The 27,802-nt window shown below is 40.9% G+C and overlaps 1 protein-coding gene across 4 annotated transcripts in view; it reads right to left on the bottom strand.

Moving 5' to 3' along the window:
- MAPK10 (mitogen-activated protein kinase 10) overlaps window positions 1-27,802 on the bottom strand; it is a 122,958-nt gene that overhangs the window by 16,375 nt on the left and 78,781 nt on the right. For 3 of the 4 annotated variants that reach the window (XM_070949075.1, XM_070949077.1, XM_070949078.1), the window contains 3 exons: window positions 26,633-26,815; window positions 20,859-20,983; window positions 253-316 (listed from right to left, as the gene is read on the bottom strand). In XM_070949075.1, the coding sequence (XP_070805176.1) occupies window positions 253-316; window positions 20,859-20,983; window positions 26,633-26,815 (372 nt within the window). The remainder of the gene's footprint in view (window positions 1-252; window positions 317-20,858; window positions 20,984-26,632; window positions 26,816-27,802) is intronic. The other variant, XM_070949079.1, reaches the window with a different exon arrangement.

Genomic DNA, 27,802 nt, shown 5'->3' with positions numbered 1-27,802 from the left:
GTCTCCTCGAATGGTGATGAAACGCGTGCAACCAAATTGCCAAGCTTGAAGCTCAAACCAACAGCCTAACTACTAACCCAAACTACTAATATTCAAACACATTCTCAGACTTCTCAAGAATTATTGAGCATGCTCTGAGTGCATATGCAATCCCCATGGAGTGCAGGAGGCATCAGGAGGCGGGGAGGCAGAGGTCAAGGACAGATATCAAGTGCAGAATCAGATGTTATACCTTGTATAGGTAAAAATTACCTTTCCACTCTTCAATTGTGTGTTCTCTTTCATCCAACTGCTTGTCATAGATCTGTGGAGGTGGCTGTGAATTAAAACATAGAGAGGTCAAAACGGAATAAGTTAAATTGGGAACATAAACCAAAAGTTTTGAGCTCAGTTAGCTAGGGTGTCAAAATAGTTAGAAAATGAAAAACTCAGCAAACATGAACCAAGCATGATTTGTGCAGAGGCAGCCAAAAAAGCCAAATGCAATCCTAAATTGTATTAACAGAGGGATACAATCAAGATCAAGTGAGGTACCAATACCACTTTATAAAGCCTTAGTAAGACCACACCTAGAATAGTGCATCCATTTTGGTCACCACACTATAAAAAAGATGTTGAGACTCTAGAAAGGGTGCAGAGAAGAGCAACCAGGACCATTAGGGGACTGGAGAGTAAAACATATGAAGAACGGTTACAGGAACTGGGAATGGCTAGTCTAGTGAAGAGAAGGACCAGGGGAGACATGATAGCAGTCTTCCAATAGTTGAGGGGCTGCTACAGAGAGGAGGGGGACAAGCTATTTTCCAAGGCACCTGAAGGCCAGACAAGGAATAATAGATGGAAACTGATCAAGGAGAGATTCAACATAGAAATAAGGAGAAATTTTCTGACAGTGAGAACAGTCAACCAGTGGAACAGAAGTTGCCTTCAGAGGTTGTGGGAGCTTCATCACTGGAGGCTTTCGAGAAGAGATCGGACTGCCATTTGTCAGAAATGGTGCGGGATCTCCTGCTTGGGCAGGGGGTTGGACTAGATGACCTACAAGGTCCCTTCCAACTCTGTTAATCTAATCTAATCTAATCTAATCTAATCTAATCTAATCTAATCTAATCTAATCTATTCTGTGCCTCAACGAGATCTAGTCCTTGAAACCCCAGGCGGAGAACTCCTATTCATGATTTTGTGAAGCCCTTTTGCCAGGGCTGAAATCTACTTACCTTCCCAACAAGTTCAGAAGTGCATGCGCCACACGCAGACCCTCTGTGCCTGCACAAACCCTTCTGCGCATGCGCAGAGGGTAAAAAAACTGTTACTTCCTGGTTAAAACCAGGAAGTAACGATGACTGGGTGGGTGGGCGGAGCCTCGCGCCACCATCGCTACCGTTTCGGCTGAACCAGTCCGAACTGGGAGCATTTCACCCCTGCCTTTTGCTCATCTAAAGAGTGAAGCATGCAAGCCGGGCTCAGACAGATGAAAATATGGGATTGGTCCTGTGAAGTCTGACAGCTGATGGTTCTCACACTCTGCTAGACCTATAGTTAGCATTTATTAATGAGTGAGAAAGCAGAGAGCGCAAGTCACAGGAAAGTAGGAGAGAGGGATGTAATGGAAAAGCCAGACCAAAATAATAATTAGGTGAAATCTCATCCAAGATGATGCAGTAGTTTCTTCTTTCTTTCTGAGATAGCCCCTCTCTAGGTTTTGAGCTCATGGATAGAGGAGGAGGAGGAGGAAGCTGGACTGAACTAAATAGGGGTCACATCAGCCAAGACACTAAATTGTTCATTCAAGAGGAAAAACGTAACGCAAAGGGAAACGCTTAAGATCTCTGTAGCCTTTTTCTTCTGGAAAATCTTTCTCAGAAAGGAAGAGGAGGAGGAGAAGCAGAAAGAGCTTACTGTTAGCCACACTTTAGCTTTTGAAGCAATTTTAACAGGTTATGACAGGGGCTGCTAAAAATGTAGCATCTTTAAGCGCACGTAGATTGCAAGCATGCAAGATGGAGAAGTCATTTCCTTGCATTCGTTATAGACTAGGGGTTTCATCATGAGTTATAATTGGAAATGAAGTACAGGTAGTCCAAGGCTTAAAACCATTCATTTAGTGACTGAAGTTGCCATGCCACTGAAAAAAAGGGACTTACGACCATTTTACACACTTATGACTGATGCAGCATCCCCATGGTCACGTGATCAAAATCCAGCCGCCTGGCAACTGGCATGTACAACATGACTGTTGCACTGTCCCAGGGGTCATGTGATCACCATTAGTAACCTTCCAACAAGCAAAGTTACTGGGGGGAAACCAGATTCACTGAACAATTGCATGATTTGCTTAACAACTGCAGCAATGAGGTCATAAAATGGGGGAAATCTCCCTCAAGAACTGCTTTGGTTAGCAACAGAAATTTTGGGCTCAATTTTGATTGTATGTTGAGGGCTACATGAATAGATAGTCCATGACTGGGATCATAATGTCTAATAACTCTGTTATTCTATTCCCGTGATGGCGAACCTATGGCAAGCATACCACAGGTGGCACACAGAGCCATATCTGTGGGCACGCAAGCGTTGCCCTAGCTCAGCATCAGTGCACATGTGTGCACCGACCACCCAATTTTCAGGCCTTCCGGGCACACTAGAAGTCGGGAAATGGGCCATTTCCAGCCTCTGGAGGGCCTCGGGGGGGGAGGGAGGGAGGCCGTTTTCACCCTCCCCAGGCTCCAAGACAGACTCTGGAGCCTGGGGAGGGTGAAAAATGGGCCTATCGAGCCCACTGTGCCATCGTGTGCCAAAAGCGTGGGTCGCGTGGGGGGGGGTTGCTCACAAATACATGGGGGGCATTGAATTATGGGTGTGCGCACGCACATGTGTGAACCCCCTGTGCTCCCCCCGCTTTTGGCACGCACCGGCAAAAAGGTTAGCCATCACTGTTCTATTCTATTTTATAATTTCTATTGCTAAGTAAGGTGATTGCTAAGTGAGTTACAGCCAATTTTATGACCTTTTTTCCTACAATTTTTAAGTGGTTGTTAAGCCAGTGTTAAATCTTAACAACCATCTTGACAATCAACAGCAATTGTTGTAAATACTTGCCGGTTGCCAAGCGGCTGAATTTTGACCTGCGGTGGTCATAAATGTGAGGACTTTCAAGTATTCTTGTAACTTTGAAAAGTAGCTAAAGGAATGGCTGTAAGTTGAGGACTTCTCTGCTAATTTATATTTTTCCTTCAAAAACTTGCTCCTCGCTTAATTTCATTTAATCCTTTTTAAACTCAGAACCCTAACCCAAACATTTTGGTGAATAAAAACAACACACTATAAAATAATTATATTAATTCATGGGCTTGGCTGCTGCTGCTGTTGAACTGGCTTGCCCCTTACATCTTCAAACAGATGCTGGTAACCATGGTTACCGTTGCCAAGGAAATAAAAAGGAAAAAGCCTTGGGACTGGATTGACTTCTAGCTTGACCAGTTCCCTTCCCCTGGAATTTGAGATCCTTTCAACATTGCAAACACTAAATGTGTTCATATAATGGGTAATAAAATTTTATATACTTTTAATCTGGAAAAAAAAAAAGACATGTAGAACACCCTCCATTCTCCAGGGAAACAGGGCAAGTGTGATGCAGAATTCATACATAATTGCTTCTCAAGATAAGCAGGCATGTTTGTGAGCATCGTCACAGGTTATTTGTTGTAAATAGAGATCATGTATCTGCGGTAAGTTTGTCAAAGCAATGGAGAGATGCCAAAGGAGACGTATGTATAGGAATATTAGAAGCTCGCTTCCCATCATTCAGGATACTGCTTATAAGCTTATAAGACTGAAAGCGTTTTAACAAACTGCATCACTGTTTGGTTTGGTGGCAGCAGTGCCCCAGATAGAAAGTCCATACAGAGAGTGGTGAGGACAGCCGAGAAGTTTACAGAAAGCTCGCTTCTTGTTATTCAGGATACTGCTTATAAGCGCTATGTGTTTAGAGTTCAAAGCATGGTTAGAGACCCCACACACCCACTTCATGGCCTGTTTCTGGTGCTCCCCTCTGGGAGGAGGTTTCGAAGTATTTCTAGCAGGACTATCAGATTCTGTAACAGCTAAGTTCCCTATGCCATCAGTCAGGTAAACTTGCAAGATTCGTTTTTCTCACCATCTACATGTAAACATCCAAACCAGACTGCGTTGTTTCTTTGTGTCACATAATATATGTGGGTATATGCATAATTTTGTATTTATTTATTCTGTCACGGTTATGTAAGGAGGTGGTGACCCTTTGAGAACTAGATGCAATGAAAATTCATTTTAATGTATGCTGATTAGTGTACATTCAAAGTGACAATAAAGAGTCTATTCTATTCTATTCTATTCTATTCTATTCTATTCTATTCTATTCTAATTCTAATTCTAATTCCATATGTAGATTTTTTAAGAAGGTCATATCTGATTTTAAGAATAGGTCTACATCAAAATGATAGCCCTTTTCTCCATTAGCTCTATCTTCTCTGCTATCAAGACAGGTCCCATTTGTTACTAAATTAGCTGAGTCACCATTTTTTCCACATTCACTTCCAAGTATTAAAATGATTGAACACATTACTTCATATTGTGCTACATTATCAAGCAATGATTCAGTCTAGTGCCAAGGTTTTTCTGTATAATATACAGGTAGTCCTCGACTTACGACCGCAACGGAGTCCAAAATTTCTGTGGCTAAGTGAAACATTTGTTAAGTGAGGTTTGCCCCCATTTTACGACCTTTCTTGCCACAGTTGTTAAGTGAATCACTGCAGTTGTTTAGTTACTCACACGGTTGTTAAGTGAATCTGATTTTCCCCTATATTTTGCTTTGTGAGAAGGTCACAGAAACTGAACACATGGCCCCAAGGCCATGAATTTTGATCATGTGACCATGAGGATGCTGCAACGGTCGTAAGTGTGAAAAATAGTCATAAGTCGCTTTTTTTTCAGCGCCGTTGTAACTTCGGTCACTAAATGAACTGTTGTAAGTCGAGAACTACCTGTATATGGATACATCCTTCTCTACAAGGATACCATGCAACTTTAATGAATAGCTTCTTTCTTGCGGTCTCTGATAATAGAACGGTGAAAAAAATAGTTCCGTTTCCCTTTAAGAGACCAAAGTTTGATTTTACCTTTTTTTTTTCCTTTCATGATTTTATTGAGTTTTTAAAAATTTAAAATGGCACTCTTCTGCAAGAAGGCAAGGAAACCGAGAAGAAGCAAAAAGTAACTTAATACACTTTTAGAGAAGAAGGTTTTGTGACATAGATAACAGTTGCAGGGCAATTCATCCAAAAAAAATAGTTACAGAGGGCATAAAGCCAAAAATAGCATACAAATAGAATGCAATTGAAGTTGAATGAGAACTTTGATAAAATCAGATCTCTATAATACGGAGTCATTTAAATTTAAGTACATAGCCAGAGATGTTTACAGAATCCGATAATTTTTATCATTGGCTTCCCCTCTGTGCCCATCTACCTGACCAACTCTAAAATGCTTTCTAAAATGGAGGAGGAGGAGGGGGGGAGGGGGAAGAGGAGGAAGAGGAGGAGGATGTGTTGTGGCCCATCAGCAGCCTGTGAGGATTGTAGCTGATTCTGACAACGAGGAGGCTGGTGTGGTGCTGCACCAGCAGCCTGTGCAGCTGGCGCTCGAGTCAGACAGTGAGGAGGCTGGAGAAGATATGGTGCCAGAGGCAGGGATTCAGCCAGGGCCTTCAGAACCTCCAGAAGCTCCTTTAAGTGAAGAGGACGAAGAGGAGGAGCCTCTTCTCAATGCGCGGGCGTGCAGAGCTGCCAAAAGGCAGGAGTGGCTCCTCAGGAGGAGGTCTTGGGGCTAATTGGCCACTCCCCTAGGCTATTTAAGAAGGAATGCCACTTGCAACAAGCTGTAGAGAACACTTTAGTTCACTCTCCTTCGTGTCTGGATTCTCTGCAAAATTGCTTCTGGGCTTTCTGTCAACTCTAGTAAGACTGTGATTACCTTATCTTAGAACAGCCTGGTAGGCTGTTAAGACAGTTTATTAACAGCCTTTGATTGATAAAGACTAAGTTATTTGAGTAAAATAAGCTTTGTATAGAGTTTGTTTGGGGTCCGTAGCTGGGGCAGAACAGGATGGGAGGGGGATGAGGAGAAAGAGGAGGAGGAGGAGGAGGAGGAGGAGGAGGAGGAGGAGGAGGAGGAGGAGGAGGAGGAGGAGGAGATTGTTCAATTTTACTGAAGAAATTTCTAGGAGCTGCTAATAATAGATATTAGATTAAAAAGTTTAAACACAGATGCATGCAAGAAGGAATACGGGTAGTCCTTGACTTACAACAGTTCACTTAGTGACCACTCAAAGTTACAACGCCACTGAAAAAAAAGTGACTTATGAACGTTTTTCACACTTACGACCATTTCAGCATCCCCATGGTCCTGTGATTTACATTCGGATGCTTGACAACTGACTCACATTTATGACGGTTACAGTGTCCCGGGGTCAGGTGTTCCCCTTTTGCAACCTTCTGACAAGCCAAGTCAAGAAGGAAACCAGATTCACTTAACACCCGGGTTTACTCATTTAACAACTGCAGTGATTCACTTAACAAATGTGGCAAGAAAAGTCATAAAACGGGGCATTAACTCACTTAACCAATTTCTCACTTAGCAACATAAATTTTGGGCTCAATTGCGGACCTAAATTGAGGATTACCTATATATAATTTTACAGATCGAGACGAATAGTATACTTTTCTGGCCCATAAAAAATACATATAAGGGATGGAATGGCTCTATCTGTATGAAATCATTTTTTGTTAAGAAAATCAGCTACTCCACTTCTCCACTGTCCTGGCTTTTCTCAAACATGAAAATGACTCAGCTTGATCACCTGTCAAAGCAAAACTCTTCACATCCTAACAAACGTGCTTTGAAAGTCAGAATTGGGCTTGTACTGACTTTTAGAAAGGAAAAAAAAAGAGGAGAAAACTTGAAAAAGGTCCTAGAGCAATCACTATGCAATAGGAATTATTTGAAGAGACAATGGCTGGCCTGAAGCCACCCAGTGCATTTCATGGCTGAACAAACATTTAAAATCGCAATGCCCGAATTATATCCATGCACAGCCGTAGCAGCCGCTGTCTTCTTCATTACTCCTCAAAGAGCACTTTTTGTCAGAAAACAGACTGAGATGAAAATAACCAGTGCATTTTTAAAGGGCTGATAGTGATCCTTTAACCCTGCAAGGTATTCACCGTCACCATTTTTAAAGGGCTGATACTGATCCTTTAACCCTGCAAGGTATTCAACCCACCGTGGCTGGGTTGTTTGGACATATCTGTCATGCATCTAGTTTAATTTTTCCCCAAATGGGCGTCTCCCACTAGAGACTGGCACGTAAGGCAAGCAAATTAAGGCAATAAAGAGAAAGCAAGTTTCAAGGCTTTATTTATTTCACATTTGGCCACACGCCCATAGTACATGAGTAGGACAATGGAACGGACTTCATGTTACATTTTATTTTATTTGTTAAGTTTATAACAAATATGTCCTTGTTTGTCTAATTACACTTGGCCAAATAAAGCTGTTCTGTTTTGTTGTGTTCTATTCTATGCCCATCCCATCCTATTATTATTCTATTCTATTCTGTTCTATTCTATTCTATTCTATTCTATTCTATTCTATTCTATTCTATTCTGTTCTGTTCTGTGCTGTGCTGTGCTGTGCTGTGCTGTGCTGTGCTATGCTATGCTATGCTATTTATTCTATTCTGCTCTGCTCTGCTCTGCTCTGCTCTGCTCTACTCTACTCTATTCTGCTTATTCTATTATCAAGTGACTCTACCATCTTAAGTCATAAAATAGCAATATAAAAGAACTAGAATGTTAAAAACCTTATAAACATTGAACATTAAATGTTAAAACATTAAAATTAACAGCAAACTGGATTTAAAAAGGGCAAATATGTAAATTGGCTAGAGGTGGGATCTTTTGCCAATCTATCTACCACTGCCTGAATGTGTGGCATTCTTCAAGGCTGGGTTCTTTTCTTGCAGATGATTCATTGCCCAAACAGGTTATCTAAATATTTTCGTCTACTGGTACCTCCGGAATGATTAGGAAGATCCCCACTAGCTCAGGTCTGTCCTGGCATCTTTCAAAAATCACATTTTGTCACTTAAATGCTACTTAAAATCTTCTTGCACAGAGGGCAACTTATTTTTGCCGTTATAAAAGGGAATCGGAACAAATCTGAGCAGTTGAGAAGTCAGGTGTGTTCACAATAGCACACATTTTAATAATTATTTTCCAAAAGTTCAACTTTTATTCCACGTATATGGAAATAAATAAGCCACTATTCATTAAAATAAGCCCAAAGCAATCTTGAGTTACGCAACCTGAATAATGTTGGCAAATGATGCCCTACAAAACATAAAGAGGGCTGTAAGACCAAATTTGGTTCTGCAGCCCAACAAGACAGACCCAGACTTCAGAGGATAATTAGAACTGCAGAAAAAACAATTACTACCAACCTACCTTCCATTGAGGACCTGTATGCTGCACAAGTCAAAAGGAGGGCTGTGAAAATATCTACAGACCCCTCACATCCTGGACATAAATTGTTTCAACTCCTACCCTCAAAACGACGCTATAGAGCCCTGCACACCAGAACAACTAGACACCAGGACAGTTTTTTCCCCGAACGCCATCACTCTGCTAAACAACTAATTTCCTCAACGCTGTCAAACTATTCACTAAGTCTGCATTACTATTAATCTTCTCATCGTTCCTATCATCCATCTCCTCCCACTTATGACTGCATGACTGTAACTTTGTTGCTTGTATCCTTACGATTAATTGTTTCCTAGTATGATTTGATTGCTTATTTGTACCCTATGACTATCATTAAGTGTTGTACCTTGACAAAAGTATCTTTTCTTTTTATGTACACTGTGAGCATATGCACCAAAGACAAATTCCTTGTGTGTCCAATCATACTTGACCAATAAAGAATTCTATTCTATTCTATTCTATTCTATTCTATTCTATTCTATTCTATTCTATTCTATTCTATTCTATTCTATTCTATTCTATTCTATTCTATTCTATTCTATTCTATTCTATTCTATTTAGAAAAACTTCACCTTGTCCAGATCTCAAAAGCTTAACAGTTATTTTATAAAATGGCCAAGAAGAGTGCATAGATCCCTGGTAAGTCCAAAGCCAATCTAATCTTAAATAGCCAGACACAAAGACAGGTTAGAATTGGCTTGTACTTTCTTACAAATCTGTCTCTAAAGAGAAAATCCTGACTTCAACCTATGCTTCAGTCATTCTGAATAATAATTCATATTAGCAATAGGTTATCACCTGGCATTTAAAGAAAAGCCACCCGAGTCTACGTGTTTTAAAATTGTCAAAAGTCTAAGGGCCTTGTCACCCGTCTATTTCCCTACCTTGTTATTCTCACTGCCTTTTTGAATGAGACATCTTAATTTTACTGCTCTTCTACAGGCTGTGAAAAGATCGTAAAATTTTAATGGACATATAACAAGAAATTTTAGTTGGATAAAGTCTCTGCTTCTTAAATGGGATGCCAACTAGCCTACCACCTCTTCACTTACACGACTGGTAGCGTAAATCCCAAGAATCTACGTATAGGGGTATTGCCTGTAGGCTAAATTCTTGGTACAAAACCACAGGCATTTCTTCTAATATAGTTTTATATTTTTGATGCTCCTGCTCTCACTCTCGCTAATATTTATGGAGCTTATTCTGATGGTTTTGTGTCCAAATCAGATACGTGGGCACAAAATACTTGAAATCAAATCTTTGTCCTTCTGTTTAATTTGCTGTTCCCTTAATGCATTTGAATTACAGATCATCCTCAATTTACAATTACAATTGGGACCAGAATCACAGTCATTCAATGAGGCAGCCATTCAGTGAGACATTACATCACTGCTTCGCTCAATAATCCCAATCCTGCCACTCCAGATTGCAGATGTTGAACAATCTCATGGGTCATTAAGCGGAGACTCGGATAAGTAGCACAGGATGCCTTGTGGGATGGAGGGAGACAATTAATTCCAGAAATATTAAAACTTTTTGAGGTCAATTCATTGGCTCAAATTAGAGGTATCAAACTCGATTTCATTGAGGGCCGCATCGGGGTCGGGTTTGACCTCGGGGGACTGGGATGGGCATGGCCAGGGTGCACGTGGCCAGCTTGATGTCACTTGTGTCAGGGGTGTCTGTGGTGGCCCGAGTTCTCTGCCAGCGAAAATGGGCTCCTGAACTCTGTTTTCAGCTGCAATGGCCTTCTGCCACCCTCTGCCAAGTGAAAACGGACCTCGGGGGGGGGGGGCGCACAGGCGGCAGGAGGCCATTGCGGCCAAAAACGGAGCCTGGGAGAGTTGCATGTGGCCCCGCGGGCCGGATCCGGCCTGTGGGCCTTGAGTTTGACACCCCTGGCTCAAATCCTTGATGGCACACAAGTGTGACTTTACAGCAGGGGTCACCAACCTTGACAACTTTAAGCCTGGAGGACTTCAACTCCCAGAATTCCTCCGCCAGCTTTGCTAATTCTGGGAGTTGAAGTCCTCCAGGCTTAAAGTTGCCAAGATTGGTGACCCCTGTTTTACAGTATGTGAAAAAGGATGCAAACAAAGGATGCGGGAGTTAAAAATAGAAAGGAATTCAAGGTTTGCTGGACTTAAATCTCTTGTGAGCATGCAAGGACCCATGACTGATGACTTGTTTGACCCCTTCCTCAGGCTCAGCCTGGTCATTTCCCACAGGAAATTGGAGGAGGAGGATAAAGTACCAGCTGAAAATTGAATTCTTTCTGCTCAGATCGACTCCTCTAGTTTTAATGGATAATTTTCCTTCTTCCCAGAATCAGCCATGGAGCAGAGGTTTCTACACAATTCCTAATTTTCCACATGATTCCTTATTTCTGCAGGGTATGACCAAGCCAAACAATTGTTCACCCAAAGAATAAGAAACATGGAGTACCAAAGTTAATAAGTTACCTCAACATGGTAGAAATGAGATAAACAAGAACGCTTGGGAACCAGCAAAATACCTACAAAATCTAACTTTCCTCAGGCTGAAGATGCCATTTTTCAAAGTCAGATATAATATCTTAGCATCACATTCCAGCAAGGCAGACACTCCAAAATCCCATTAACCAAGCGTACCTGCCCAGGTGGTGACAAGAAAATTGAATCCATTTCTCATATACTATCACACTGCAAATTCCACGGAGATATCGGGTCAGCTTACATTTGCCCCTAATAGGTAAATTCCCAGGAAGGTCAGACTATTTCTATGTGAATCAACTCCTAGAAGATTCAAAATAATTCATCGCTTGTGCAGTAGCCAAATTCTGTGTTGCCATGATGAAAAGAAGGCATAACGGATCACAGGAAAACCTGTTTTATTCACCACTTCAAGTTCATTATGTGTTAATTATCTTTTTTAGGGGATATGCACTTTTATTTTGTACGTTGTAATACTTTACTCTATTGTAAAAGAATATACAGTATGTATTGTAAAAAAATATATAATTATAGTAGTATATGTTACATTTTATATTATATTTATATTATATATACACACACACACATATGTATATGTATTATGTGTGTGTATGTATGTATGTATGTATGTATGTATGTATGTATGTATGTATGTATGTATGTATTTATGTATGTATATACATGTTTCCTCAAAAATAAGACCCTGCCTTATATTTTTTTGAACCCTGAAATAAGTGCTTGGCCTTATTGCCATGAGCTCAAAAGCCTGATTGGGCTTATTATCAGGGGATGTCTTATTTTGGAGAAAACAGGATATATATCAGTGGTGGGTTGCCCCCGGTTCACAAGAACCGGTAGTAAAACCGGCGGGAGGCTCCGCCTACTGACCCGGATGTCATCATAGGTGATCTGTGCATGCGCAGAAGAGCGTGTGGGCGTGATGCAAACTGGTAGTAAAGGTAAGTAGAACCCATCCCTGGTGTGTGTGTGTGTGTGTGTGTGTGTGTGTGTGTGTGTGTGTTTGTGTATAAAATTTATATTTCGCTGATATAAAATGGTTTATACCATTTGGTATAAAATGGTTTGTCGTGAATGCGACTGCTTGAGGACTTCTGGATTGGAGCTGAAAGGCAAAAGGGATGCAGTATGCTCCCTCATATCCACTCGATTCTGGGCTTTTTTCTTTTCTAACAGCTAGAGTTACGTAGGGAAAACCTGGCTAGAGGAAAAACACACATAAACCCTACGAAGAAGTAGGAAAATAGATACTATACCTTTACAGGGAGGATACATAAGATATAGGTGTGGCCTACTGATGAAAGCAAACGAGCTAGAAATAGATCTATATAGGTCTCCCACCTAGCAGGAAGAGCTTGCTAGCTGTTAGAAAAGAAAAAAGCCCAGAATCGAGTGGATGTGATTCTACTGAGCTGGTGCAGCAGGAAAACCTTGGTTACGTAGGAAAAACCTGGCTAGAGGAAAAACACACACACACACACACACACACACACATATATACATATATATATATATATATATATATATATATATATATATATATATATGTATATGTATACATATATATATATATATATACACATACATACATGTGTGTGTGTACGTGTGTGTATGATAGTATTTAATCTCACCCCTTTGATTTTACCTTTGTGTTGCACATTTTTAAATGTTGCTGGTCCTTGTTCTTATAATCATTATGTTACTTATAAACTTCAATACTTGGGAGTCAAAATGCCAGACCTTGATTGACAATACCACTTGGTCTTGGTTCCCGAGGACCAAGTGGACACAACTTTGATGCAACTAGAAAATTGTGAATAAAACAATTAACATCATACTTTGTAAGAAATGTTCTTCACCAATGAAGTTTCAGTGATTCCAACAGAAATAACGGTAAATTAAGTAAGACTTGTTTAGACATCATTCTAGTTGCACAGCTGTTATCAGTGGCTTCTATTCCAGGCTTATTATAGCAACTTTCCACAATCATCATAGGACTTTGGAGTGAGTATTTGCACAAATATTATATTCTATTATAATATTCTATTAGCCTGGAAGGATGAACGTCAACCAGTATTTTGATCCAGACAAAATTGGATTTTTTCCCCCAGACTAATTGCTTCTTGGGGAGGGAGAAGACAATGAATGGTTGGAAAGAAATATCAAAAACTGGGATGAAGGCAAGATAATATGGTAAACTCATCTATCTTGGGTTCTGGGCTCTACCCAGCTTGTTTGGCATCCAGTCCCAGTTATCTCTGAAGGAATGTGGTAGATGAAAAATATTTGAGCAGCGCAAATGCAGGCAAACACTAGATGGCAGCAAAGAGAAGAGGACAAGGAATAGCAAATATTTACTGCTCTCTAGTGGTCATGCAGGTTTTTGCAGCCCAGATATCGATTCTCCTGTTGTAGGAGAAGACAATGTTCTCCAGCCATGTGGTCTCTGACCCCTACCATCACAAGTATTTTATCTAAGCCATCCTATTTGCATCCCTGCTGATTGTTAAAGAATGGTGGATCCATCCTAGATAGGCACTGTGGAAAATAGCATCAGAAAATTGAAAGTTTCAAAGACAGATATGTATGAAGAACTATCATTTGATTTAACTGTTTCTAATAATTACTGATAGACAAAAGAGAACGCATTAAACAAAAACTAAAACGATGAGATCCCGAAAATAAACCAAACTAATGTTCAAGCTTTTTTCCCCTTCATCTAAGGAAGAAATCCTCTTATAGCTTATAGAGTTATGAAACACCAGTACGCAAAGGGACTGACCTTAAACATACTGCAAAAGCCCTTAATATGTTCAAAATTGACTGCTAGAGTTTTGAATGGTTCAGCTAGGTGGAGCTACATTACAATTTGTACAGAACCACTTTCCTTTGTCGAATTTGTAGAGAACCACTTTCCTTTGTCGAATTATTCATTATTCCTAGCCTATTCAAAGTGTTAAAGTCTCTCTCAACTGAAACATGCATCCTGCTGGCTTCATAAAGACATCCATGTTGTTTTATTAGCAGTAGTACAGATGTGGTTTGCCCTTTTTCTTCCCCAACTTCCCAATCTAATCTACAATCTTGCTTTTTTCTGGAGGCAGCGGTGGATTTCACATATTCTTACCACCGGTTTGCTTCTCGCGCGCCCAGCCTTCCATGCATGCACCTGGCCTTCCGCACATGTGCCCTGCTTGAAATCGTGGCTAAATAGTACAGCATTATGCTGAGGCGGGTGGGCGGGCCCACCACAGTTGCCGCTACCAGTTTGCCGGAACTGATACGAACCGACTGAATACCACCTCTGCCTGGAGGGTTTCCTTTCATGTAAAAAATAGGACCACTGCTACTTAGTTACTAGGCAAGATAAATTCTGCTAAGGTAGTGTCACCTACGGAGAAGAAATGCTGATGTTTATATTTAAAACCTTAATAGCTGGCTCCAAATTCTTAAAGGCAGAGTTTCTACTATACTACTATTCTACTTTAAGTTAAAAAAGTTCAGCTAAGGACATTGTCTGAATATCAGGGTTAAGTTCAAAACCAAAGGAAAAAAGTCACTTCTTTGAAGGCGCCCAAAATCAGAGCATCACACATCATCAATGTTATCATCTATTTGACGCAAGAGAATGAAGTGCCATGTATCCAGGATTTTAAATTGACTTAACACAGCTTTTGTTTGCAAAGTCATATATTTCTCACCTTTCATTTCTATTTCAAGTGAAGGTGTTTGGTAGGTTGTTTTCATTTTGGGGGGGGGTACTTTTATTGCTGTACAACATCTGCAACTCTTATAATAGTAAAAGCAGGCACATCTCCCTTAGCAAAACATAGAAGAGGCTTATACGAAGATGGATTAAAATTAGGGAGTTCGGAGAACGGAAAAAGCTGGGAAGCAAGCAAGTAATTAAATGTCAACTCCCTTGTGACTGATTTCCCTCCAGCTTCCCCCTTTCCTTCCACCCCCTCCAAAATAAGATTAAACTTCAGATATAAATAAATAAAAAGTTAAGGAGCAAGTTCCAATCTCTTAGCAATTCTAACAGAGAGAACCTTAAGGATTTACTCATGTCAAATAATCTCCTGAAAATAAAAAGGGAAAAAAAAATCACTAAAAATTCCACTTGTTTTTGAGAGATTTTTTAGAGAGGTTCTTGTGTTTTCCAACTCAAAATTGCAAGAAACTGTTGTTTTATTGATTTATTTTGCTATTAAGTTTCCAATGTTGATGGAATAGTTAGGAAGGCCTTCAGAAACTATAAAAAAGATAGTGGGAAGAAGACGAAGTTGCAAAACCCTAAAAGAATAGGAAATTGAATTACTCTATTAAAGGTAAAGGTTCCCCTCACACATATGTGCTAGTCATTCCCAACTCTAGGGGGGGGTGCTCATCTCCGTTTCAAAACTGAAAAGCCAGAACTTTCCAAAGACGTCTCCGTGGTCCTGTGGCTGCCATGACTAAACGCCAAAGGCGCACAGAACGCTGTTATTACTCTATTACATTATTCTATTACAACATTATTTTATTTACAATAGAATAAATATAATAATATAATAAATATATATAATAAAAATAATAGAATTTATAATAGAATTACTCTATTACAACATGCTAAAATAAATTATTAGAAGTTGCCCGCGTGCATTCATGCACACATGCATACAACTCAGAACTCCACAGTTCCTGGGTCTCGTTGTCAAAACACTCTTGCAGTCTATACCCAGCTTTCCATACCATGCCTCATCACAAGTGGCAGTTAAGCATCACATAAACACTAATGAATTCATTCCCAGTGCAACACAAACACTGAGAAAGATTATAAGATTCTCTGTAGGGCAGGGGTGTCAAACTTGGTTTCATTGAGGGCCGTATCAGGGTTGTGTTTGACCTTGGAGGGGGGCATGGGGGACGGGCGTGGCCACTTGGCCTCCCTGGGCTTCAATTTCACTGGCAGAGGGCTGCAGGAGGCTGTTGCAGCCAAAAACAAAGCTCAGGAGGGCCAAGCTCAGCCTCCCCGGGCTCCATTTTAGGTGGTAAAAAGTTACAGAAAGCCGTCGCGGCACAAAATGGAGCCCGGGCAGGCCACGTTCAGCCCTCCCGAGCTCTGTTTTCACTGGCAGAGGCACCACAGGCCGGTCCTTCACTGTTTCCATGGTAGCCCTGCGGGCAGATCTAAGCATCCTGTAGGCCGGATATGGCCCATGGGCCTTGAGTTTGACACCCCTGCTGTAGGGGACTTTAGGAGGCTTCCTGTGATTCATTGCATCTCCTGTAACTGGGTACTAACCCCTGACCTTTACTCTCACCAGAGAAAAAGAGGGTTAATGATGTTTAGATGGTTTTTAGAATAGAAGAAGGACCATGCTGATTCCCGTTCCTACTAGATACATTATGGATGAAGAATCTTCTACCACCTTGGTGTAGGAATCAGGTTACCCCGTTAATCTTTCCTCCAAGCTTACGAGTTGAACATTTTGATATCCCATCATATGGGCACATCCTTAGAATAATTCAGGCAAAGGATCTGACATCTAAATCCTCTGGACTGCAGTGAGGGTCAAGGGCAAGCAGGATCATCACCAAAGATAATGAGAAACTGCCTCTCTGTGGCCTCTCCATCCATCAGCTATCAACGTGTCTATTAGGCATGTCCTTCCATCGGCTAAGCTCAGAGTTTAGTGAATTTGGATTCTTGCTCTGCTTGAACCATTTTTATTCCAGTTTGGTAAATAACAGGGTGTTTTGTAAATAATTTCTGTGATTATTCAGATCTTTCAGTTCCTCGATACTTTTTCCATTTTTATTTTGTCTTGTAGTTTGTAAACCCAAGAGCAGGGATTGCCTTTCACTTTTTAAAGCCACTCTAAGGAGTCTAAGACGCGGTGGCTCAGTGGGTAAGATGCTGAGCTTGTTGATCGAAAGGTCGGCAGTTCAGCGGTTCGAATCCCTAGTGCCGCGTAACGGGGTGAGCTCCCGTTACTTGTCCCGGCTTCTGCCAACCTAGCAGTTCAAAAGCACGTAAAAAATGCAAGTAGAAAAATAGGGACCACCTTTGGTGGGAAGGGAACAGCATTCCATGCACCTTTGGCATTTAGTCGTGCCGGCCACATGACCACGGAGACATCTTTGGACAGTTGCTGGCTCTTTGGCTTTGAAACGGAGATGAGCATCATCCCCTAGAGTCGAGAACAACTAGCACCTTTACCTTTAAGAAGTCTTTTATGAAAAGAAGAAAGAGGAGAAGCGGGGGAGGACAAAATAGACTTGAAGATACTATCCCTCACTTAAGTTGAGGGTTGAGATGTTGAGACTCTTGAAAGAGTGCAGAGAAGAGCAACAAAGATGATTAAGGGACTGGAGGCTAAAACATATAAAGGACAGTTGCTGGAGCTGGGTATGTCTAGTTTAATGAACAGAAGGAGGAGGGGTGACATGATAGCAGTGATCCAATATCTTAGGGGCTGCCACAAATAAGAGGGAGTCAAACTATTCTCCAAAGCACCTGAGGGCAGGACAAGAAGCAATGGGTGGAAACAACCTAGAACTAAGGAGAACAATTAATCAGTGGAACAACTTGCCTCCAGAGGTTGTGAATGCTCCACCACTGGAAGTTTTTAAGAAGAGATTGGACAATCATTTGTCCGAAATGGTATAAGCTTTCCTGCCTGAGCCTTGCTTTGCTTGCACACACCCCTTTGGGAGAGAAACGGAGCTTCAAACAGGCTCCTAATCAGCTCAGGCAACTCCGGTGAGAACAGCAGGAACGGCGCGGAACTGGGCCATCCAATGAGCCAGAAAGTAAATTATAAATGGATAGCATAGAACAGGGGCGGGTAGGTAGGCCCAGCCAGCGATCAGAGCTAAGAGTTCACCCGAACCCTTGTGACCATGTAGCAGCCCACCACTGCTTCTGTTCTGTTCTGTTCTGTTCTGTTCTGTTCTGTTCTATTACCTATCCCAGGTCCTTGGGAAGGAGTCGCCAAATGCCCAATCCAGTCTGAACATCTGGAAGTCCTTCCCCCTCCCCAAGATTGGCACTTCCTCAGGCAACTGGGGGCATCTCTGCATCTACATATAACATTATATCCCATCTTCTACCACTCCCTTAGACTCTTTCTTGCTGAGATCGTTCATCCCTTGAAGGGGGAACAACCCGTAACTATCTGGGGATAAGGACTGACTTATGAACAGCAGTAAATGGAACTACAAAACAAAGAGAGAGAATCATTTCCTCCTGCTGGTGTAACTTAGAAACCCCTACTTAGTGTTCCAGCTTACAAGCAGTTCCTGGGAAATACGGTTTTCCCTAGAATACTTCTCAGAGACTGCCTGAAACCCAGCAAATGTCATAGCTGCCTGTCACGTATTGACAAGAAGAGAAATCGTGCTTTTGTTTATTCCCCATGAAACCCAATCTCTTATGTCAGAGAAGAGCTTTTGTAGACTTTCACTTGGTAGAATGACTGTCTTGCATTAGCAATAGCACTTAAGACTTATATACCGCTTCACAGTGCTTTTACAGTCCTCTCTAAGCGGTTTACAGAGTCAGCCTATTGCCCCCAACAATCTGGGTCCTCATTTTACCCACCTCGGAAGGATGGAAGGCTGAGTCAACCTTCAGCCTGGTGAGATTTGAACTGCCGAACTGCAGCTAGCAGTCAGCTGAAGTACTGCTAGCTGCAGTACTCTAACCACTGCGCCACCTCGGCTCTGACATTAACATGTGAGTTCTATAAGACTTTGGGAGTTGTGACCGTACGATAATTCAAGCCGTGAAATGAAAGTCTTGGTGGACTCATCTTTCAGGTGCACAGAAATGCAGAGGCAGATGTAAGAGATTAAAGTCAGATCAACTGATCAGGATAGTAAACTTTTTCAGCAGACAAACCCAAGCTTTTATTCTCACTCTGGCAGCCAAACACCCAATGAGAAGATAATGGTGTTATTATTTTGTTTATTTTATTCTTCTTATAGATTCAGACTTCTCCACTGCAGCACGCTATAGTTTGCAGTGCATCCATTAAGAACAACACAACCAATCCATATAGTAAATTGAAATCACCCACTGCTCTACCAGCGTCTAGTATTAGCAAGACTCTGAGTTAAAGCCCAGCAAATTAACTCAGTCTTCATCACTTTCTCGCTTACAGTAAGAAGCTCCAGAAATAAAACTATTGAATTGAATTCCAGGATGAAAGTGTTATTGGCAATCTTGTTTCCTGCCGTCTAGACCTCACTTATGGGATACTCTCAACATATCTACTCAGATATTTACAGACTAGGCAGCTGGTTCTACATGAAGGAGGCAGTCTTAATGTACCTAGATGCTTGTCATTGAAAGGAGGGGTTTTTGAGTATTTTTCCTACATTGGTAAACAATTGGGAGCGTTTTAACAAACTGCTGCATCAATGTTTGGTTTGGTGGCAGCAGTGCCTCAGATAGAAAGTCCATACAGAGAGTGGTGAGGACAGCTGAGAAGATCACAGAAAGCTCGCTTCCTGTTATTCAGGATACTGCTTATAAGCGCTATGTGTTTAGAGCTCAAAGAATGGTTAGAGACCCCACACACCCACTTCATGGCCTATTTCTGTTGCTCCCCTCTGGGAGGAGGTTTCAAAGTATTTCTAGCAGGACTACCAGATTCTGTAACAGCTAAGGTCCCTATGCCATCCGTCTGGTAAACTCGCAAGCTTCATTTTTCTCGCCATGTACATGTATACATCTGACCTAAACTGTGTTGTTTCTCTGTGTCATATAATATATGTGGGTATATGTATAATTTTGTATTTATTTATTTTGTCATGTTTATGTAATGTATAATGGAGGTGGTGACCCTTTGAGAGCTGTATGCAACAAAATTTCATTTTAATGTATGGCAATTAGTGTACATTCAAAGTGACAATAAAGTTATTCTAAGTCTAAGGTCCCCAGCTCTTCATTTTTTAAACTACTACATCTATTTGAGTCTTGTGATGCTTCTTCTGTTTCTCATCATAAAGGTGGCATAAAGTAATGCCACCATTTATTGGTAATTATATAATGATGCGGTCTTGGGGTGAACTCTAAGGACTACAAAAAAGTAAGTCCATAGTCTAGAAAATAGGTTGCCCATCTCTGTCATTGGAAATCCTACTTCTTGACGTGACAGCTGTTCTAGACTAGGGGTCTGCAAACTTAAACACTCAAAGAGCCATTTGGACCCATTTCCCACAGAAAAGAAAACACCGGGAGCCACAAAACCCTTCCTGTGCCTAACTATTTCTTGAGTGGCCACAAAACTAGCATATGTAGTTGAATTAAACATTCTATTTTCTTCTGAAACTTCTTGGATTTATCCATGGTTGTCCTACCGGGGGTTGAAAAGCTCAATAAATTGCATACCGGTGAGTGTCGCACATTGGCAGTTGTGACATATATTTTGAGTGACAGGGAGCTGCAGCAGAGGGGTGAAAAAGCCACATGCGGCTCCAGAGTCACAGGTTGCTGACCCCTGTTCTAGACCAATTGAAGACTAAGATTTGCTGAAAGTACCATTTTAGAACAGAAAGTACAACGCAAACCACTTTGAGACTTTTTAAAAAACTAATGGGGAGAAGAACATCAATGTTTTATAATAAAGTACAATATGTGGCACTGATTAACAATTGGTTTGGGAAACAACAGATTCTACTGAAAAGAGCTGCTTTTGCTAAACAGTGTAATGGTAAAAAGAGAACAAACAGAAAGAGGGCTCAAGGAAGGTTAGTTCTATAACATTCAAAGTTCTAATTTCAAAGTTAATGGTCTACTTACCGCCTCCACCTCTGCTGGGTCATACCAGACATTGATGTACGGATGTTGTAAGGCTTCATCCACTGATATCCGTTTGGCTGGGTCAATCACTAGCATCTTTGATAAAAGGTCCCTAGCTTGGCTAGCTGGAGCAACGAAAACAGAAAATGCATCAGTACGGGAAAGAATGGATGGAGATATAACTTACAATGCCATATTCAATGGCTTCAATACATATTTTGAAGATGTTCTGCAGAACTCACTTTTGCTAAAGAACAAGAAAGTTTATAGATGGTTCTGTTAGATCTTTTGGAAGCCAGAAGTAGCAATTTTAAGTTGAAGCTGTTTATAAAATTAATGTTTTAGAATATCTGACTTAGGAACAAAGGTCATTCCCCCCCCTTTTCCATTTCCCTATTTTGTTTAGTTCATTTCTTTTTTTCTACATCAGTTTGGAATTTTTATTTTTCAATGGTTGTATACAATAGACATGTATTTGTATACAGCGTTTTCAATAGTTGTATACAATAGACATGTATTTGTATACAGCGTTTTCAATAGTTGTATACAATAGACATGTATTTATATACATTTTCCTTAATGCACTTTGCATACTCTTTTAACTAAAATATGCAGGTTTATTTTTGTATGTGAATGTGTGTGTGTGTGCCAATTTATCTGATTTATATAGCTGTCCATCTTACACAGCAAGTGACTCTGGGTAACATATAAGAAAACTACAATAAATCATTAATTATTATTTATATAAAATTACACACACACATGCACACACTTTCAGGAATGCTATTATATTTCTTCCCTAATTTCCCTGATAGTTCCACTAGTTCAGATTTCAAAATAGTTCAGATGTGCTGAGAAAGAACTAACGGATCTTGGTTTAACCATTTAAGAGCTTAGGTAGGTAGGTGGGTAGGTAGGTAGGTAGATAGATAGATAGATAGATAGATAGACAGACAGACAGACAGACAGACAGACAGACAGACAGATTATAGATAGATGATACAATAGATGATAGATGGATAGATGGATGGATGGATGGATGGATGGATGGATGGATGGATGGAAAAAAAGACAAACAGATTATAGATAGATAGATAGATAGATAGATAGATAGATAGATAGATAGATAGATAGATGATGGATGATGATAAATAGATGATACAATAGATGATAGATAGATAGATAGATAGATAGATAGATAGATAGATAGATAGATAGATAGATAGATAGATAGAGTCTGCTGAATTATATGCTGCTCTAAAATTTAGACTGCAATCCATCAGAAGAATTACCCAATTGTAAGGAACGTGAGAATTCCTGCTTAGGCTAACCTGCATGGGATAGGTAGTATCATTTACACAACCACAAACCTGATTGAGTCTAACAAGTATTCGTTGGAATAGTTTTTTGAATGATACTTTTCTTTATTGTTCTTGGGTCGTATCATTATCAGAGATGGAGCATTTTTTGACATTAGATGAATAATCCATGCACGTAAAAACATATCTACAAGTTTAATTCAGGAAGGCAACAAAAGAAAACACATTTTTTTCTGTGCATATGCTTTAAATCCCCTGTTAAATCCCCCCTCCTTTTTTTTTTTTTTTTGGTTTCACCACAGGAGTGAAGTTGGATGAGGAAGGAATCAAGAGGGAAATAAATATATGTGTAAATAAATGACATGCAAATTGTAGCGGATTAACAAACATTGTGCGTTGCCACTGCAGGACACTGCCTTAGGAATCTAATGCCTTCAAAACGGATATCCATTTTAAGTTGGTAGATTCCAGAGCTGTAAATGAAAACATTTTCCCTCAATCCATGTTTTCTTAGGACGTTTATTTTCATGTTGAAGACAATCACAGGATTCATTTATATTTAAATCATCTCTATTCAAACCTCTGCAGATAATGGCTACATCTCATCTGGCACTGTGGTTATAAGGTGGTTTTCAATTATCGGTATTAAATCTGCCAAAAGTGAAGGTGGCATACCTTCTACTAACAAAGGTTCAATTCAAGCCAATTTGAATTATTGGCCTTCACAATTTCTACCAAAGTTTCATGTGAATTGATTCAGAGTCATGCAAGTTACAGCTTAGGTCCTCATCGTCTGAAGGAGCCTCTCAACAATTAAACCTTTCCAAATAGCTAACACAAACTGATTGTTATATTTTGTTTCTGCATTCATTTACAATTTGTCCAAACAAATATATGTATACATCTATTCGACTCCTTTTCTGTGTTAAACTGGAAAATTTAAAGCTCAGGTAAGATTTAGGTGCAGTTTCATATGGAAATGGAGTAGAATGGATTTACACATGTATTTATTTCAAAATTAGTTAGTGCCCTAAGCCAGGGGTCTCCAACCTTGGCAACTTTAAGACTTGTGGACTTTAACTCCCAGAGTTCCTCAACCAGCTGGCTGAGGAACTCTGGGAGTTGAAGTCCACAAATCTTAAAGTTGCCAAGGTTGGAGACCCCTGCCCTAAGCTAACACCCACAGTAAAAATACAACTTTTTCATAATGAAACAAATCAGAAATCAGACTCCTCCACCACCCTTCTCCAACTGGCAGCAACAGATGTATTGGGACTACAACTCCCAGAATTCTCCAGTCCCTACACATCTGGAGAGGCCTAGTTTAATCCACCCATCTCTGATAATTATTTTATTTATTTATTTATTTATTTGTTTAAATTTCTATACCGCCCTTCTCCAAATAGGACTCAGGGCGGTGCACAGCCTAAGTAAAAACAAAGCATACAAAATTTAAAAAACAGTATTAAAATAATTAAATATTCTGGCCGTAAATTAAAACAACCCAATTTAAAATCAATTTAAAATTTAGCTCAAGCCAGCCCAGCTAGTTGAAATAAATAGGTTTTCAGGGCCCGGCGAAAAATCCGGAGGTCTGTTATTATACGTAACTCTGGGGGAAGGTTATTCCAGAGGGTGGGCGCCGTCACAGAGAAGGCTCTCCCCCTGGGGGTCGCCAGCCGACATTGTCTGGCGGACGGCACCCTGAGGAGGCCCACTCTGTGCGAGCGTACTGGCCGGTGGGAGGCTATTGGTGGCAGTAGGCGGTCTCGTAAGTACCTCAGCCCTAAGCCATGGAGCGCTTTAAAGGTGGTCACCAACACCTTGAAGCGCACCCGGAAGACCACCGGGAGCCAGTGCAGCTCGCGCAGGAGAGGTGTCACATGGGAGCGCCTCGTCGCCCCCATAATCCCCCGCGCGGCCGCGTTCTGGACCAGCTGGAGCCTCCGGGTGCACCCCAGGGGGAGCCCCATGTAGAGAGCGTTGCAGTAGTCCAGGCGGGAAGTGACTAGTGCCTGAGTGACTGTGCGTAGAGAGTCCCGATCTAGAAAGGGGCGCAACTGGCAAAACTTAACAGTCCTAATTGTAGCCTTCCTTTGATAGTAGGAATTGTAAACTTTGGATTAAACATTTTCAGGAAAAAAAAAACAGATGGGGATAAAATAGTAGATGATGGAACACATATATTCATGTCGCAATTATATTTCCAAGGACATCCTCACCACTCATTTAAATTTATCTACAACCTTTCAGCGTTATAGTCTGGTTTTAAATCAAGCCTGTGACATTTGACGACACAATCATGACCCTATTCTGGTGACAGGTGTGTAAAAATAAGAAAGAAATTATGGCTGGCAGCACTAGTAGGCATGTATATGTATGAGTTCGTGTGTATGTATAATCCCTGCCTTGTAGATACACTAACCTATATATCATCAAAAGGGATGAGAGGAGACTAGAAAAAGATAATTTGTCATAATTGTTGACTGATGCCATTATCACATCCTGGGACATCAAAAAATCAAGATGAAGTCACAATTGCACAAAGAACTTCCCTTTAAAAACATACCACATACAAGGCACATTAAAAAAAGACCAGGAAGGCTTTGATTGCACACCATTATGGTCCCTTCTTGACTTTTTTTCACCCATCTGGCCTCCAATTGGCATCACCGCTTAGCATTTTCAAGTATGATATGTAAAACACCATTTACCATATTTTTTGGAGTATAAGACGAACTTTTTACCCCCTATAAGAGGGTGAAAATTGCCATTGCCTATTGCCCATTCCGATCCCCATAAAAAACGGGGCGCGTGGAGGCTGAAAACAGGATGCGGAGTGCGAAAATGGGGCGCGCGGAGGCAGCAATAGCAATCCCTACAGCCTGAAACAGCTGATTGTCGGGAGGCCGATCCAACCGACAATCAGCTGCTTGTGCTAATCAGGCTGTGCTGAAGCTGAAACGGGCTGTTTGCTGTTTGCTGCAAGGGAGGCAAATTGCTGGGAGGCAGAGGCAGATTTTTTTTTTCTTGTTTTCTTCCCCAAAAAAGGTAGGTGCGTCTTATAGTCCAGATCATCTTATACCATGAAAAATACAGTAGATCATTTGGGGTCAATCCGAGAACAGGTAGTCCTCGACTTATAACCATTCATTTAGTGACCATTTGAAGTTACAACGGCACTGAAAAAAAGTGACTTATATGATTGGTTTTCACACTAACAACCACTGCAGCACAACCACTCATGTGATCAAAATTCAAATAAGTGGTTCATATTTATAAGGGTAGTGTCATACGATCTCCCCCTTTGCAACCTAAAGCAAAGCTAATGGGGAAGCCAGATTCACTTAACAGCCGGGTTGCAAATTAAACAACTGCAGTGATGCACCTGTGGCAAGAAAGGTGATAAAATGGGGCCAAACTTCCCTTAATGACTGTCTTGCTTAGCAGCATAAATCTGAGACTCAATTATGGTCATAAATCGAAGACTACCTGTAAATATTTTTTTTAAGGCTGAAAAGAAAGGGAACGAAATTGTGGCAGTGATCCTTTCCCCACAGTGGGATCAACAGAGAGTGGGAGATGTATTTAGCAACGCTCCTCTGACATGAGGCAGGACACTTAGTAAAGCTTAATAGATCCAGATCCAGTCAGTGACCAGAAGGGAGACTGTCTGGCTGATCCCATGTGCATTCATGACTGTAACTTTGTTGCTTTTATCCTTACGATTTATATTGAGATTGATTGTTTCCTAGTATGCTTTGATTGCTTATTTGTACCCCTATGACCATCATTAAGTGTTGTACCTTATGATTCTTGATGAATGTATCTTTTATGTACACTGAAAGCTTATGCACCAAAGACAAATTCCTTGTGTGTCCAATCACACTTGGCCAATAAAGAATTCTGTTCTGTTGTGTTCTGTTGTGTTCTGTTGTGTTCTATTCTATTCTATTCTATTCTATTCTATTCTATTCTATTCTATTCTATTCTATTCTATTCTATTCTATTCTATTCTATTCTATTCTATTCTATGTTGTCATGGGTTTCACCCTGGCAGTAGTCTTGGATGTAAATTCAATAAATACATTCCTAATGCAAGGCAAGCTTGCACTCATTGCCCTAGTTCAGGGGTGTCAAACTAAATTTCATTGGGGGCCGCATCAGGTTGGTGTTTGACTTTTGGGGGGGGCAGGTGTGTGTGGCCAGCTCGACGTCACTTGTGTCAGGGGCACCTATGGCAGTCTGAGCGCTCTGCCAACGAAAACAGTCTACTGCAACCCTGTGTGCGGCCCTCCCAAGGTCCGTTTTTGCTGGCAGAGGCACTATGCTGTTTCCAGGGCGGCCCCGCGGGCCCAATCTAAGCACCCCGTAGGCCGGATCCAGCCCACGGGCCTTCAGTTTGACACCCCTGTCCTAGTTCATGCATGCTTCGCGCATCACTGTCGTTCTTACCTTTGAGTTTGTTGTGTTCTGAATCAGCTGGAAAAAGAGAGTCTGGAAAAAGTTTAGGGAAAGTTAGGCCAGCGTATTTAGGCCGGTTTTCCACGTAGTTCCGCACTGTGGGCTGGAGTTTCTTCATGAATTCTGGACAGGGAGTTCCCAGCTGTTCAATTACCTTATTCCACTGGTCAATATCTGAGCAGAGAGAGTTAAGGAAACAATGGCTGCAGAATCCCACCCCACCCTCTTTCCCAACCACTCCAAGCTTTCTTAGAATCTTGCTGTCGTTGTCATCTAAAGATAACAAACTAAATTCAGCTTATGAACACTCTGCCAACCTTTGTGTTTTTTTTCCAGGGCAATATAATACTGTATCAGAGCAATATCATCCATACCAAAATAAGACCAGTGACTTGGATAATTCAGCTTAGGTGACTCCCACTGATTTGGATACAGATAGTTCTCACTCAACAACTGCCTCATTAAACAATGTTCAAGTTACGATGGTGTAAAAGAAAACAGCTTGGGGGGGGGGCAACATTTCACCTGTACCACTGTGCATGCAGCAAGTAGAGTTGATGGAGAATGCGGAATTAAAATTGCAAATCGTGCTCGTGTGATGTTTCATTTAATGATCATTCTGGTTCACTGAATGACCGAATGGGAAGTGATGTCATAAATCGATCACACTTTTGTGATTCCCTGCTGAGCACCAGAAATGCCAGTCTCAATTGCGGTCGCTAAGTGAGGATTACCTGTATAAGAAGGCAATCTGATTCATACATTACCTTGGTGGCTTAAGTGGTGACTGGCCTATCCACACCAATCTGTTTCTGATTCTTACCTCATAATCTATATGTGTTGGATGACACAGAGAACTGAAGCATCTGAGATACTTTATATAAGTACCTGCAGCCAGCTGGAACTTGAACGCAAGACTCCCATGATTAAAATATCTGCATTTTACCAAGATTGATGAACAACAGTGGGGTATAACTCTTTTTAGATTTCTTTTTGTAGCAGTTCCCTAAACATCCATGTGTTTTTCCCTAAGTTCATCAGTATTAATCACTATCAGTCGTTGGACATGTTGTTAACGTATTCCAGCAAGATACTTCTATTTCATAGTAACAAAGGAAACCCACCAAAGACAGCAAGTCCACATTTATTCAGTATGTCGGG

Source organism: Pituophis catenifer, unplaced genomic scaffold (assembly GCF_029215685.1).
Source record: "Pituophis catenifer annectens isolate HBS135680 unplaced genomic scaffold, rPitCat1.0.hap2 SCAF_8, whole genome shotgun sequence".
NCBI classification, from domain to species: Eukaryota; Metazoa; Chordata; class Lepidosauria; order Squamata; family Colubridae; genus Pituophis; species Pituophis catenifer.
The sequence above is the reverse complement of the archived record's forward strand: the minus strand, read 5'-3'. Positions and strand labels throughout refer to the sequence as shown.